Source organism: Strix uralensis, chromosome Z (assembly GCF_047716275.1).
Source record: "Strix uralensis isolate ZFMK-TIS-50842 chromosome Z, bStrUra1, whole genome shotgun sequence".
NCBI classification, from domain to species: Eukaryota; Metazoa; Chordata; class Aves; order Strigiformes; family Strigidae; genus Strix; species Strix uralensis.
In genome coordinates this window covers 44,911,402-44,926,352 of record NC_134012.1, presented here as the reverse complement: position 1 = coordinate 44,926,352, position 14,951 = coordinate 44,911,402, and the positions used below count along the sequence as shown (strand labels likewise).

The 14,951-nt window shown below is 41.1% G+C and overlaps 2 protein-coding genes across 6 annotated transcripts in view; both read right to left on the bottom strand.

Moving 5' to 3' along the window:
• CARNMT1 (carnosine N-methyltransferase 1) overlaps nucleotides 1–6,639 on the bottom strand; it is a 36,245-nt gene extending 29,606 nt beyond the window's left edge. Inside the window, exon 1 of the mRNA XM_074855888.1 lies at nucleotides 6,576–6,639. The gene's annotated coding sequence lies outside the window, so the exon portion shown is untranslated. The remainder of the gene's footprint in view (nucleotides 1–6,575) is intronic.
• Nucleotides 5,460–14,733, bottom strand: NMRK1 (nicotinamide riboside kinase 1). Of its 5 annotated transcripts, none has more exons than XM_074855891.1 (9): nucleotides 14,544–14,733; nucleotides 12,127–12,186; nucleotides 11,617–11,707; nucleotides 10,909–10,957; nucleotides 9,359–9,527; nucleotides 9,209–9,280; nucleotides 8,141–8,247; nucleotides 7,135–7,224; nucleotides 5,460–6,754 (listed from the first exon to the last, which is right to left on the bottom strand). In XM_074855891.1, exons 1-9 carry the CDS (start codon nucleotides 14,564–14,566, stop codon nucleotides 6,735–6,737), a joined length of 681 nt encoding a protein of 226 aa, XP_074711992.1. In that variant the 5' UTR covers nucleotides 14,567–14,733; the 3' UTR covers nucleotides 5,460–6,734. The 5 variants fall into 5 exon arrangements, with proteins under 5 accessions (XP_074711992.1, XP_074711994.1, XP_074711996.1 ...); XM_074855893.1 differs by having other exon boundaries at nucleotides 12,127–12,239; nucleotides 14,544–14,700; XM_074855895.1 differs by having other exon boundaries at nucleotides 14,540–14,675.
• Between the last annotated feature and the right edge of the window lie 218 nt (nucleotides 14,734–14,951).

The window sequence follows — 14,951 nt, the reverse complement described above, 5'->3', positions numbered from 1 at the left end:
CTTGAAATTTGGCGATTGGAAGATCAAGAGGGTATTGTTCTTCAATATGTGGATGATATTCTATTAGCAGGGAACACCAAAGAGGAATGTTTGCAGTTGACAATCAGCCTTTTGAATTTCTTGGGGATGAGTGGTTACCGGGTATCGTGGGAAAAAGACAAAATTGCCCAAGAGAATGTAATGTATTTGGGTTTTGAAATTTTTAAAGGACACCAACAGCTGTCAGCCGAGAGGAAAGAAGCCATCTGTCAACTACCGGAACCCAAAACCCTTCAGGAACTGCAGACTTTTCTTGGAATGACTGGTTGGTGCCATTTATGGATTGATAATTATGGACTGATGGTAAAACCACTCTATGAAATATTGAAAGCTTCTGCTGATTCTTGTTTAACATGGACTGAGGATGGGACAAAGTCCTTCAAGGAGTTCAACCAGTCACTGTTAAAGGCACCAGCACTGGCATTGCCAAATATTGAAAAGCCTTTTGAACTGTTTGTCCATGAGAAGAAAGGAATAGCCCTGGGAATGTTGGCACAATTTCTCAGGCCCTTACGCCGGGCAGGCGGTTGCATACTTCTCTAAACAATTGGACACTGCAAGTCAAGGATGGCCAGGATGTCTGAGGGCAGTGGCAGCAACAGTGATGTTAATCCAAGAGGCCCGGAAGTTCACATAACAGTGTATGTACCTCACATGGTAATTACAGTTTTGGAACAAAAGGGAAATCATTGGCTGTCTCCAAGCAGAATGATCAAATATCAGGCTGTCTTGTTAGATCAAGATGACATTAAATTAAAAACAACAGCCATACTGAATCCTGCAACTTTCTTGTCTGCTGAGCAAAATGAGAGGGAAGACTTAGAGCATGACTGTTTACGAACAATTGAGGAAGTGTATGCCAGCAGAACAGATTTAAAGGATACACCTTTACTAAACCCTGATTTAGAACTATATACGGATGGAAGCAGTTTTGTTACGAATGGACAACGTGTGTCTGGATATGCGGTGACTACTATGACTGATGTCGTAGAAGCTAAATCATTGTCACCAAATGTATCCGCTCAAAAGGCTGAATTAATTGCCTTGACTAGAGCATTAGAATTAAGCAGAGAGAAGGTGGTGAACATTTGGACTGATTCAAAATATGTGTTTGGAGTAGTTCATGCCCATGGGGCTATATGGAAAGAACAAGGACTTTTAACCTCAAAGGGAACTACAATCAAACACAAGGAAGAAGTCTTAAAACTTCTTGAAAGCGTACAATTGCCTACTGAAGTTGCTGTGATGTATTGTAAGGCCCATCAAGCAGGAGACAGTGAACAACAGCGTGGAAATATATTGGCTGATGAGGCTGCTAAACAGGCTGCACAAAAAGGCATCCTAACAGAGGTTCAGGTGTTAGTTCCAGAACGTCAGTTACATTTACCTGAACAACCGAACTATGACAAACAAGATTTAAAATTAATTGAAAAACTAGAGGCTGAAAAAAAAGAAAATGCGTGGGCTGTGACATCTTCAGGCCTAATAGTGATTCCATACACCTTGCTAAATGAAGTAATAAGAAAAGAACACAATTCTGTTCATTGGGGAACTGAGAATCTTTTGAAACATATACAAAAATCTATAATTGGCCAAAATATGGTGGAAAGGGTAAGATCAGTTACTGAGAGGTGTGAGGTATGTTGTAACAACAATCCCAAAACTCAGAACAGGATTCACTTTGGAAAAATAACAGAAGGGGGAGCTCCAGGTGAGTATTGGCAAATTGACTTTACTGAGTTACCCAGAAAAAGAAGCTTAAAATATTTACTAGTGTTGGTAGATACCTATACTGGGTGGCCAGAAGCTTTCCCTTGCCGCACCAACAAAGCACAAGAAGTAGTAAAGATATTATTGAAGGAGAGAAGGAGATAATTCCCAGGTTTGGAATCCCAATAGGAATGTCATCTGATAGGGGTCCTCATTTCATAGCAACCATCATTTTAGGAGTATCAAGGGTATTGAATATTACTTGGGATCTGCATATCCCCTACCGACCACAAGCAAGTGGTAAAGTGGAAAGAATGAATTACAGTCTTAAGTTGCAAATAAGCAAATTGTGTCAGGAAACATCAATGGATTGGGTACAGGTTCTGCCTCTGGCTTTGTTGCGAATAAGGGTGCAGCCAAAGGTAAACAACGGCTGAGCCCATATGAACTTCTTTATGGGTGGCCGTATCAAATCCCAGGTTTGCCTTGGGAAATGAAAATCCAGGGGGAGAATGATGTATCCAATTACATAATTCTCTTAGGAAAAGTTATACAGGAAGTAAATAAATCTGTGGTAAAGAAAAAAATCTTTAATGATTCACCAGCTCATTCCTTCCAGCCAGGGGATTGGGTCTATCTCAAATCTTGGACATCTGAGCCACTGCAGGAAAAATGGAAAGAACCATATCAGATTTTGCTGACAACATTCACTGGTGTTAAATTAAATGGCAAGGACCCCTGGATACACTTTTCACAAATTAAGAAAGCTCCTACGCCATGGACATCCCAGGAGAAAGCCCCTCTAAAGCTCCGACTCAAAAGGCAGTAACCATTTTGTTGTTACAGCTGATAATTTATCAAAAAGATGCTTTACAGAGCTTCGGGACTCAGTGGGATGATAATACCACATTTTGGGGTTCTGGCAACCATATCTTCTGATAGAGGCCAAAAGAGACTTGGACTAGATTTATTATTTGCTAAGGAAGGGGGGTTATGTAGAGTTATTAATAAACATTGTTATACTTATGTCAATTAGGACAAAAGAATTGAAAAGGATTTATCTCAAATTTGGAAACAGACAAAGATTTCACATGAAGTAGCCCAAGATAATACATCCTAAGGGTTTTCTGAGATTTGGGAGAACTCACATCTTAGTTGCCGAACTTTGCCTGGTTAAAACAGCTTTTTATAATTGCTGTGCTATTGATTATAGTTATTTTTCTTTTTCCAATATTCATTAGATGTTTTTAAGTGATGTCAAAACACTGGGGACATTTATGTAAATTAGAAAAAACATCAGCTTAGACATAAGCTCGAATCAAATAACTATTTTAGCAAGATGGTAGATAAAGAATCACTATAGTAGTAAAAGAATTTATTACTAGGAAAAGAAAGGGGGGAACTGAAGTGAGGAACCTTAACAAAATGGATGCAAGTAAGAGAGACACAGGTCAGGCAGGATAATGCAATAAAAGGGTGGGCTCTCAGCAGGATGGGCTCTCAGCAGGAGGGGCTCTTAAGATAAGGAAGGAGCTGCAACCACTGAGTCCCAAGATAAGGAATGGGGACTCAATGAAGGCTAAGTTGTCATGACTATAGAAATGCTAACTAGGTGAAAAGTCACGAGAGGAAGAGCAGGCATCTTCAATCTTCATCCTGAAGACCCCCGCCCAAGACCACCAGGAGCCACTGCACAGGCGCAATGGGGAGGGACTTGGGGCGGGATTTATGTTAATGATTTCTCAAAACTAATTGTAATATCTCTCCCTATTCTCGGGATTATAATGAATATGTAAACGCTTTACGCTATAGAAAGGAGCTGCTTTTCGCTCCAAGGGGTGCACGCTTGTGGAGGAGCGATCCCCCGTGCACCCAGTGCTGCAATAAAGAATGCCTGCTTTCTAATACTCTGATTCTGAGTCTTAGAGAGTTCTTCCTTGACCGGCTTTTCAGTATCATCTTTACTCTCACAATTCTTGCTCTCCTGCAACTATGTTAACTGACTGGACAGTTCTGACTACAAAGGTGTTCAGTGGGAGGTGCCCAAGAGAAAGCACAGACATCATTCATGCATCATGCAAAAGGACAGCATGGATGAACAAGGAGCTCCTGGACAAGCTCAAACACAAAAAGGAAGCTAATAGAGGTTTGAAGCAAGGACAGGTAGCTTGGGAGGAGTACAGAAAAACTGTCCAAGCAGCCAGGGATCAGTTTAGGAAGGCCAAAGCCCTGATAGAATTAAATCTGGCCAGGGACATCAAGGTCAACAAGAAAAGTTTCTATAGGTATATACACCGGGAATAAAAGGAAAACTAGGAAAGTGTGGGCCCTCTCCAGAAGGAAAGGGGAGACCTGGTTACCTGGGATAAGGAGAAGGCTGAGGCACTCAACTTTTTTGCCTCAGTCTTCACTGACAGGTGCTCCAGCCACACCACCCAAGTCACAGAAGGCAAAGGTGGGGACTGGGACAATGAAGAACCACCCACTGTAGGAGATCAGTTTTGATACCATCTAAGGATGGTCTCAATGAGTGCTTATGAGCAAAAAGCTGGTGTGGGTCCCTCAGGGATCAGGCACAGCACTCAGTGAGTGAAAGCTTTGGCTTTATGGAAAGCGGGGCTTCACCACAGTGCAAGCCCCCAGACACCAACACTGATCAAATGGGGACCCGATGCAGTGGAGCCCCACTCGGGAGTGAAGCTCAAGCGAAAACACCACAGGGGTGGATAATAAAACTTGCACTGCTTAACATATCATACATACGCACTGTCCTGTTTTGCTCATTAGTGTACTTGCTGATGTAATACAGGTACTGTTGTCTGAATTCTGGCTGTCACATTGACACCTGTGAAGGGGTATGTGCAGACGAGGGGGAAACAAACTATCCCAGCTTACCCTAACAAGGAGATCAGACATGCTTGGCACTCTGCATACTCGGATGGGGGAAGTGAACTGTCTCGGGTTACTGTAACAAAGCCTTCTCATGCCCTACACATAGTGAGGCAGGCTGTCCCCCTGCAGCCCATGGAGGTCCACGGTGGATGCACCTGAAGGAGGCTGTGACCCCATGGAGAGCCCAACCTGGAGCAGGCTCCTGGTAGGACCTGTGGAGAGAGGAGTCCACAATGGAGCAGGTTTGCTGACAGGACTTGTGACCCTGTGGGGATCCACCCTGGAGCAGTCTGTTCCTGAAGGACCCGTGTGAGGGACCCACGCTGGAGCAGTTCATGAAGGACTGTAGCCCATGGGAAGGGCCCACAGTGGAGAAGTTAATGGAGGACTGTCTCCTGCAGGAGGGACCCCACGCTGGAGCAGGAAGAGCGTGAGGAGGAAGGAGTGGCAGAGACAACACATGATGAGCAGACCACAGCCCCATTCCCCATCCCCCTGCAACGCTCAGGAGGAGGAGGTAGAGAAATAGGGAGTGAAGTTGAGCCCAGGAAGAAGGGAGGGGTGGGAGAAGATGTTTGATGATTTGTTCTTATTGCTTATTAATCCTACTCTGATTTGATTGGCAATACATTAATTTCCCCAAGTCAGGGCTGTTTTGGCCATGACAGTAATTGCTGAGTGATCTCCTTATCTTGACCCACAAGCAGCTTGGTGGGCACCTGTTGGCTAGCCAAGGTCAACCCACCACAACCATCCAAGTATTAGCTGATCTCTCACAGTTGCACCCCTTCCAAAGGGAAATAAAAACAAAAATACAGTTTAAAGTCAGACAGTCCATCACTGCATTTGAGCAAATGCAACTTGAACTATTTTTACTGCAAATAATAAAAAATAGTATTTGGAAGCACTGTCTTAAACACAGCTTCACACAGTTCTAATCTGTTTAAGACCTTTTTCTTATATGCAGGTTAACCACTCTTAATACTGTTAACAATAAAACATTACATTCAATCACTGAGATCAGTTCAGTTGACACATAGTAAGTAATATAGCCCATCCTTTGCTTTTCACGTCTTGATTTTTATTCTGTCTGATAAAAACGTAAGATATTGTATAGAAAATCTAAGAGTTAATACATTACTTATTCAGCAACCAAACATTATTCAACTTCCCAGTTTATCTAAATATAGGTACACGAATCTTACACAAAGCTTTAACGTATTTAGCATACCTGCTTTCTGAATGCTTTCATTACTGTAATTTCAACCTGAGCTATGAATATTAACAAGAATTATTTCTTCCTTCCTCCTCCCTGAAGTATGCATTTATTATCTAGTAGCCTGTGCCACCCCAGTTGTCAATATCTGCACAATATGTGTACTTAGTGATGCATCTGCATTCTCTGCAACGTCTTATTCCATCATCTTTTTCCAACAACTTGACTTCTCTTCAGGTTTGTTTGGATTTTTTTTTAAATATCCACTCCCAACTGCTCCAACCAATATAGAAGTTAAAAATTACTTGACAGACACCACAGAGGTATTTAGCAAGTCTAAATAAATTCAGTTATGATGTATTCAATAACAGGTCCAGTTGCTGAATAAGCAGTGTTACAGTTTATATAATCTTAAATTTACTATTGCCACAGCATATAGCTAGTTCCTCTAACCATGTTTATCAGTGATTAGAATCTTGTAAAAATATCAGAGGTAATCACTGTCATTCCTACATGAACACTTCGAAGTGCATTCACCCATGTTCAAATATGCTTATTAAACCAACAGACCTGCATCTTCATAGTTTAGTTTTGTACACAAAGATATGTTTATATTCATTAAAACATACACATTCAACCGGATTTAAAGATCAGCCAAGGCATGACCAATTAAAGGAATTCTAGAAAATAATGCACTGTTGATACTACTCAACAATACCTGAGGCTTACGGAGTTAACAGTTGCTACAAATCACTTGTGTTGTATGAACTAGTATTATGGACGTATACATGACATCTCATCAGTTGGTTGGCTTGCCAAGTATGACAGTCTTGAGGTTTTCAAGTTGTAGCAAATGGAACCCAGGCTTTCTACATTATCATGTTGTGACCTGCTGATCTAAAATAAATAGTACACATTTAACCTGTAGTGTCATTTCTCTGTTTGCACATGACATCACTATGTATTAGAAACTAACACCACCAAAACGTCTGCTTTTATTGCTGTTTTTCCCCATATTCCTTCAGTTCTCCCTCTTTTAAATTATTTTTTATCATTAGGTAACAGTGGATTCACCTTTTAATTCAGAACATCCAATTTCAAGGAACTTGAAATTATAGCTTATGATTATTTAAGTAATGGGCAAACATGTATAAGGACTGCCATACATAAGGACATACAGATCTGCATAATCCTTGCAGTATTTTCACATAAAAGGGTTAGCTTCTTGTTAACTTGGAATGGGATAAGCAGATTCAATTTCCAGTAACATTACTTACTTCCTTCCCTCAGCTTTTTTAATTCCTCTATTATATCACTATACACACAGGATAAAAGCTCCTCTTGGGATTTTGTTCCATCCAAATAAACTAAGACAGACAAAAGAAAAAGCTTTTGTGAGTTCTATGCCAGTTATCTGTAATAGCAATTGGCGAAGTTTTCAGTATTCCTATCGGTGCCATCATAAGAGATGAAAAATAAAACCAAGAACAGTACCTCCCTTTTCTTCTTTCCTAAAATCATTTTACACATTAAAAAAATAACATAATGGAAAAGTATTCTAGTTAAGAATTAATTTATAATTTTTTGTGCTATAAAAGTGTCCATAAGGGTAGTGGTATTAACATTGGGACAGTAGAGCAGAAAGGTTCCTATGCAGTGGAAGACCTCAGGTTCTTCTTCAGCTTCAGGGTTTGAGCAAGTGAAGGATGGACACTGCAGTTCCCATTCTTACTGCACAGTAAGAAGCGGTGTGCTGGTGAAGCAGCCACCTAACCTCCCTTTCCTCTGGCCCCCACTCCAGAAGCAGGCAGTCCAAGAGCTGTACAAATGTGAACATCACACAAGCTTGTGGCAGCATCCCAGAAGCTGATGACTGTAGTGTGTACAGTCAGCGCCCAGGGAGTGTCTTCAGCTTATTACAGGACTTCAACCAGGATTTCAGTTCTGTTCTGAAGAATTCTGCCAGCACATCAGCTATCATCTCAGAAGCTTCCTATTTAGCCATATGCATGTATGCACGCACGCACACACAAACTAACTTGTTAAACGGACTTAATTAGTGATCAGAATATTTCTATTTTTTAACTTCATAATTTTCATTATTAAGAAACCCAGAACTCTATAGACTTGAAAAACAAGCCAACAAAAGGTCCAAACCTACTGTCCAAGTGCCACAAAAATGTGAAGAAAATTTTATCCTATTCAAAAAACTCACAACCCAACAAAAACTGCACTGCTGCCACACTTCAGCATTTTATAAGTTTAAGATTGAGGATACCATACCAATGTTACTTGCATTTTCTTCCAATTCACTTTTGTATTTCAGATACATAGGCCACACGTGTCCATCGAAGTACCCCGGTGTATCTGCTGGCTGATAGACTCTGGTGCTACATAAAAATATATTTGCTTTCTCATACAAGTTTTACATTTTCCTCTAGTGTCAGCTGGTTTAATAAGAGCATCTATCCAAAATTAAAAAGACTGGCAGGCTGCGTAATGTTTGAATATAATCTGTGATATGAACTGTTGCTAACTTACCTATTTCTGCCAATAAGCTACATTTAAGATAAGGTAAAAGTCTGGGTTTTTGTTAATTGAAAAAGATACTACACATAAATTAAGTGGTATTGAAAGCATTACCAAAACAAATTACTTTTTTTTTTATTGGGCATACACATTTCTCAAGTTTTAAATGACTAGTGGTTTTGTCTAGTCACTTCCAGCTAAAGTCCTTTAAAGGTGAGTCTAGTGAGAAACCAACAAAATAGAATCAACCAAAGCCAGTTGAATATAGGATTTCTTTACTCAGCCAGCAGATTCTGACTTTGTGCGCATGTATTGCTTTAAATTTGGAAGCAAGTCAGACACTGGCTCAATAATCTAAATCGGATACACAGTACAACTAATGCACAGTTTAAACAGAGTGTACACTAAACCCACAAACGAACATTGTTACCTTAACCAAGTATTAAACCAAGGATAAGACTGCTTAGTATTTTTTTAATTGTTTCTCATTTTAAACATGGTTTAATTTCAATATGCAGTCAGTAATCTAAATAATTTATCTGGACAACAAATTCTCTTTTCAGTGCTTCTAAAACATTTTAACACTTTGATATACCTGTGCTCTAAAACGCAAAAAAAACCCAAACCAAAAACAACCCACCCCCCCCATCTCTGCATGCTTTTGTTATTGTCGGTTAAATACCCACATAGTCTTCCCTGGGAATCACAGAGGACAGATGATCTTAATAGCTTACATTTGCACTGAAGAAAAACTAGTACAAAAGAACCACTTCACATTAGGGTGTACAGTGACCCTCAGCAAGCAATAAATGAATATCTTACCTCCTTCTCCTTTTGCACTCTTCATAAGGAAGGGTCAAAAAATATCTTCTATTCCATAGTTCATTAAGCGGCCTATAATAATAACATATTTAGTTGCCTCTTCCTTTTTAGGGCAGCTTTTAATATACCAGGTTACATATTACTGCTTACTCATAATTGTATAGCAGAAAGCCTTCAACAATCAAAATATAAACATCCGTATTTTTCACATTGTCACATGTATTCCGTGGCTCTTCTGTCACAACACCTGAACTTGCTGGGCTTTTCATCCAATTGCGAATCCTTTTCACCATTTCGTCCATATAGAGGGCATCAAGTACTACATGAAAACAGAAAGTTAGGCACCCTTTAATGACCAAGAATAATAAAAAAAGCCTTTAAGTACCCCTAGGTTAATCAGTAAGAATCAAATAATCTACATACAAGTCTAAATGAAAGGGAACAGGATTACCCAAAAAAGTCAGTCTCATGCATAAAAGTAGTTCCATGTTTGCAACTGATGATACCCTGAAACTAAAGCTTTCCCCAGGATTGGGGTATTTCTGGTGGGTGTGGTCTCTCTGAACTCTGTGGCACCAAAAAGTGTGTGACCTTATTTCACAGCCTTTCCCTAACAGTCCCTGCAGTTTCTATTCCACAAAACTTGTAAAAACTTATTTACCCCAAGATCTCCATCCTCCTGTCAATTGTCACTGACACAGGTGAAGGGACTGGGTGCTCAAAATTTTTTACTTTTTGTTTTTATTGGGGACAGATCGATTGAAAGGAGGATGGCATACAAAGCAACACAGCACAATGTAGCACCTGGTTTTGTCTGTAGACATGCAAGAACATATTAAGTAAGTACTGAATGGTAGAGAGAAGGCAGCCTTTGGATCACGTAACAGCAAACACATTTTAGAGGAGCTTTTAAGAGCAGCATTAAACCCAGATATTTGAACCAGCATGTCAAACTTATCCCTTCAGTTTCACATTCCAGTTTCATGAAGTCTAGAAGTTAAGCCAAAGACTGCATAGATGATAAGAGTCAGTCTTCAGATACAATTTAAGGTTTTGGCCAATGTTTCGAGTAATACATTTTGGAATCACCAAGTATCAACAGAGATAATAAGCAACTGTTCACAACTAGATAGGACATGAACCAAAGCACTGGCCTAAAGTGGATCTGGATCTAGAAGTTTATAAGACTAAATTAGCTTCTTCAAAACTTTTGGTCTCTATGTGAGATCTGACATGAAATAAAGGTGTGAGGATCAGACTCAAGTTTTGGCTGATTTGGAACATGACAATGAAAGAGACTCAATAGTGATATCGCATGAGTTCATTACCAAAGTGAAAAAAGAATCCATCATTACATAAAGTGATGGTTAAGCTTATACCAGTGCTGCAAGCCAAGACTTTTAACTGAACAGTACCATTTCCTACTGCGCTAGACGCAACTGTAGAAGTAGAGGAAAAGATTAAAAAGGGAAAAGGAAAGGTGAAGCACTAGCTTGTGCTATTTACAAGTTCAGCAGGTTTTCTTATTTATCTCAGTGAGCTGAAAGAAACTGAGCAAAGGATTGCTCTGGAACAATCATTTGTTTACTGCCTTGCTCAGAAAGGGAAGAAGGGCAGGAGGTGGAGGGGAAGAAGTTTAGAAGTTCAGCATAACAGGATTTCAGCACAATGTTCAAAAACAACACATCAAAGTAACTGACCATCGTATAGCTTAAATCCACGTTCATCTGTTTCTACTTCAGACTCTGGCTGAAGGGGAAAAAAATTTAGTATTTTCAACACTGCTTTTATGACCACTGTCACATATATATATACACTCTGCAGTTACAAATACAAGGGTTATACACTTTTGTATCCCGATTGATTTAATTTATCTTCAAAACTAAACTGCTGTATACAAGTGTTAATATATAGTACAAACACTTTATTTAATCTAGAACAACAAATTCCCCAAATCATTTCTCTTAAGGTCATTAGAGCTTTACTTCAGAAGTAAGAGTTCCTTCACCCTCCTTAACAAACAACTCCAACATCAATGCAAAAGTTGGTCTTCTGTTTTGATTTGGCAGACAAAGAACTACCTATTGCTGTATGGGTGTAGGGTTAACACAATATCATTAACTTCGTTAGCACAAAGTATCTTGAAAAATGCATCCAAGATGCAACTGTTCCTTATCTTAAAAGGGTATCAAAGACAGTAAACTTCTTTTTGCTGAGTATGCTCAGTGGTTTTGGCCACTGAAAGTTCCATTACCCCAGTGCTCATTTTATTTCTCTTTTTCAGGAAGGTAACATTACCAGCATCAATTTTAAAAGTTTATCAATAGAAGAACTGAAAAGAGAAGAAATTATTCTAAGTCTACTCAAGCCTACTTTTACCTATCAGGTCTTTCCGTCAGTACTGTTACCTTAAAGAAGTCATCTTGAGAGATTATATCACAGTTGGGAAGCCTTTTCTTAAGCTTTTTTGCCAGCGTTGTTTTCCCCCCATTTGTTACACTGAGTTAGAAAACACAGTAAAAACTGCATCAAGACAAAAATCAGTATTTTAAAAATATACACAAGCTCCACACACATTTCTATATAGTTAGACAGAAAGACACAATCCAACACACACACCCCGCCCCAAGTTTATTCACATTAAATACTATCTCTAGAAGCTTTCTGGCAGGTTCCAACAGCTTTCAGACAGTAAATCTAGCAGTGCCAAGAAAGAGGTTAGAGAAAGGTGGTATCTGAGATCTCCAACAGAGATGGAACAATTTCTTATGAGTTACATGCCATAAAATGAGACAATTATGTTGTATTTGTAATCTATTTTCAAAAAATATCCATTCAGAAACAGAAATCACATCACTTCATTCTGAAAGGAAGACCAGTCTTAAGCTATAGAGGAAATTTAATTTGCTAGTACTTACCCTCCAAGGCCAATAACCAATGCTTTCATAGTTTGTTTTCTCCTCAGTTCTTCCTCTTCACTGTCAAAAATAGTAGCCAGTGAAAACTCTTAATTCAGCAACAGGGAAAGCAGCTGTTGTATTAAGAAATACCAATTATAGATAAGACATTTTCTGTCCGTTTAGCAAAGCTACTGTCAGAACCTCAACTGCTTGTTCTAATGCTAACAAAAAACCTGTAACATACATGCCCCATCACAGATTTCAATGCATTTTACCTTAGACAGTATTTTAATCACTCAGAGATCCAGTTCTACCAATATTAATACCACAGAAGTCCCTGAAGAAAAGCACAATCGGTACCACAAGCATTAATGGTGTAAAAAAGACTAGGTAAACAGAAGCTGTGGTGGCGAAACAAAAACCTTAAAAAAGAAACAAGTGACATGCTGAGGAGAAAGATGTTTTTAAAAATTCATTAAGGGTTATAACAAAAAGTATGTTCAAAGACTCTTCTATGAATCTGGTCTCAGCAGTGTAAGAATTCACCACTACCTTGTTGTGAGAGTTAACAGCACAGACCATACAAGTACTTCTCCTCTGCTCCACCACAGATAATATGGAGTCATTAAAACGACTGTAAAGGCAGTTTAAGCCATCCTAGCTGACTTAGCACTGAGAAGGACTAGGTAGCACTTGATCTTCTCCAGAAAAGATCAAAGACTGAGACTCTGAAAGAGGTTACATTTGTCCACCCAAATCCCTGTTGCTTCTAAGAAACCAACCCAGAGGCTCTGGCTGGCTGAACACCTTCAGTGGTCAGAGTGGCCAGAAGACAAATCCTGCCTTTCCCCAGAACATTCTTCTAGAGCAGGTGTCTGCAGAGTCCATAGTGAACTATACTGGAAAACTACTCCAGCTAAAAAACAGTTCTGCAAAGGAGAAGGAAGGGGAAGAACATTAGCGTTTGGCTGAACAAACTCTCTCCAGTTTACCATCCAGTTACCCCTGCCTGCAAAGGTGTGGTGTAGCAGGACAGGCAGTACTGGGGCTGCTTCTCTTGGCAGCAGCACTAGTCTACAGTGTTTGTCAAACATTGCTTTCTATGAGCACACATCAATTAATAACTATTTAACCACATGCAAACACCCTGTTTTTCACCTACTCTGCCCTCCTAGGTCACACTTAAGGATGTAAGGCCTCTGCGACCTAAGACCTGAAAGGACTGAGCAGCTGAGCAACATTGTCTCCCCTCCGCGACAAACAAGTATTCTGTACTATACTAGAAAAAATACTGTTACAGAGCACCAGTATGAAAGTAAAATCACACTATTTCTGTGAAACAAAGTGTTAGACATACACAGAGTCTGACATAATAACATCCTTTTGCATTTGTTGCAATGACTGGAAGTTCAACTATTTCACAGGCCTATGATGTGATCATTGCATGGTTGCTTTATACGTTTTTTCTGCTTAAAAAAAAAAAAAAAAAAAGACATTCTGACTAGTCCAAATCATCACCAGTATACAGTCATTGCTCCGCAATAGTGCTGCACACCTACAGTAGTTGGCACTGGCAAGTTTTATAAGTTAGCATATGGAGGTTTTCTAAGAATGCTGTAATTCTCAAGTTCAGTGATGCATTGCATGTTTATGGTATTGGCTATCTATTCAGAGTGCAAACACATGATCTGTTCTCAGGAAGTGATGATAGCCAGTCCATTAGAAAAAAGATAAAAAAAAAAGCTGTTTTCTTAGAATCATCAGTAAGGTTTGTGTTCCAGAGGATTAGCCTTTGCCTCACAAAAAATGCTATGCAACAAACTAAATAACATCTGGACACACATCCTGAACTTTGGACTCTAATTTACATCACTGTCTACATGAAGGTCAATTTCAGTTTAAGGCAAAAAACACCAGGATGAAAAAATCCAACTCTTCCTCCCCCCAGAGTAACGTATGACAGAAACTGCAAAGGCAGATTTGTCACCAATGTTGCAACACAGAAATCCTGAACAAGTCTACCCAGGCTTGGTTTAGCATCTCCAAACAGAACATAAACCCATGATAACCTTAACATTGAATTACTATCACCTTATTTTTAACGGCATAGCGTGACAAAGCTCCAGCACGCAGTAACACCTTCCTTCTAGGCACCACCAGACCCGGGTAGGAAATGTCCGTCCCGGGCACCAAACCCACACACCCGGGCTGGCGGAGGGGCCCAGGGGAGCTCACGCCCAGCGCCACAGAGCCCCACACCTCTTCCAAGAGCTCCCAACGCTTCAGCCTCTCTGGGGTTCGCGTTTAACTTTAACCCCTGCTTGGAGACGCTGGGGGGGACACCCAGAAGAAGCCGTCCCGGCCGAAGGGCTACCACTCCGGCGGAGCCCCCCACCTCTTACGCCCAGCTATGCAGCTGCCCGAGGCGCGCCTACCACCAGGCCGGGGCAGCCCCCATGGGCACAAAGCTCCTGTCGTACGCTCGAGACGGGGCACGGGGCACCACGCAACCCGCCGGTGGAGCCGGGTGGCATCGAGCCGCGCAGGCAGGCACTCGTCTGCGCCCCTCGGGCCTCGCCGCCGCCGCCGCCAACCACTCGGTCGGGAGCGCCGCCGCTTCACGCGCCCCGCCCCGCCCCAGCCGCGCGCCCCCATTGGCCGCCGCCTCCGGTCGCTTTTCCTTCCGCTCGCGCCTCCCGCAGCGGCACCCGCGGGGAAGCGGAGGAGGGAGGGAGTGGCCTCGGCGCGCGCGGGGATTGGCTGGGCCCGGCCTGGAGCTGGCGAAGCGCCTGAGGCAGCCACTAGGGGGCGCTGCGCATAGCACCCGCCCCTCTCTCCCCGCG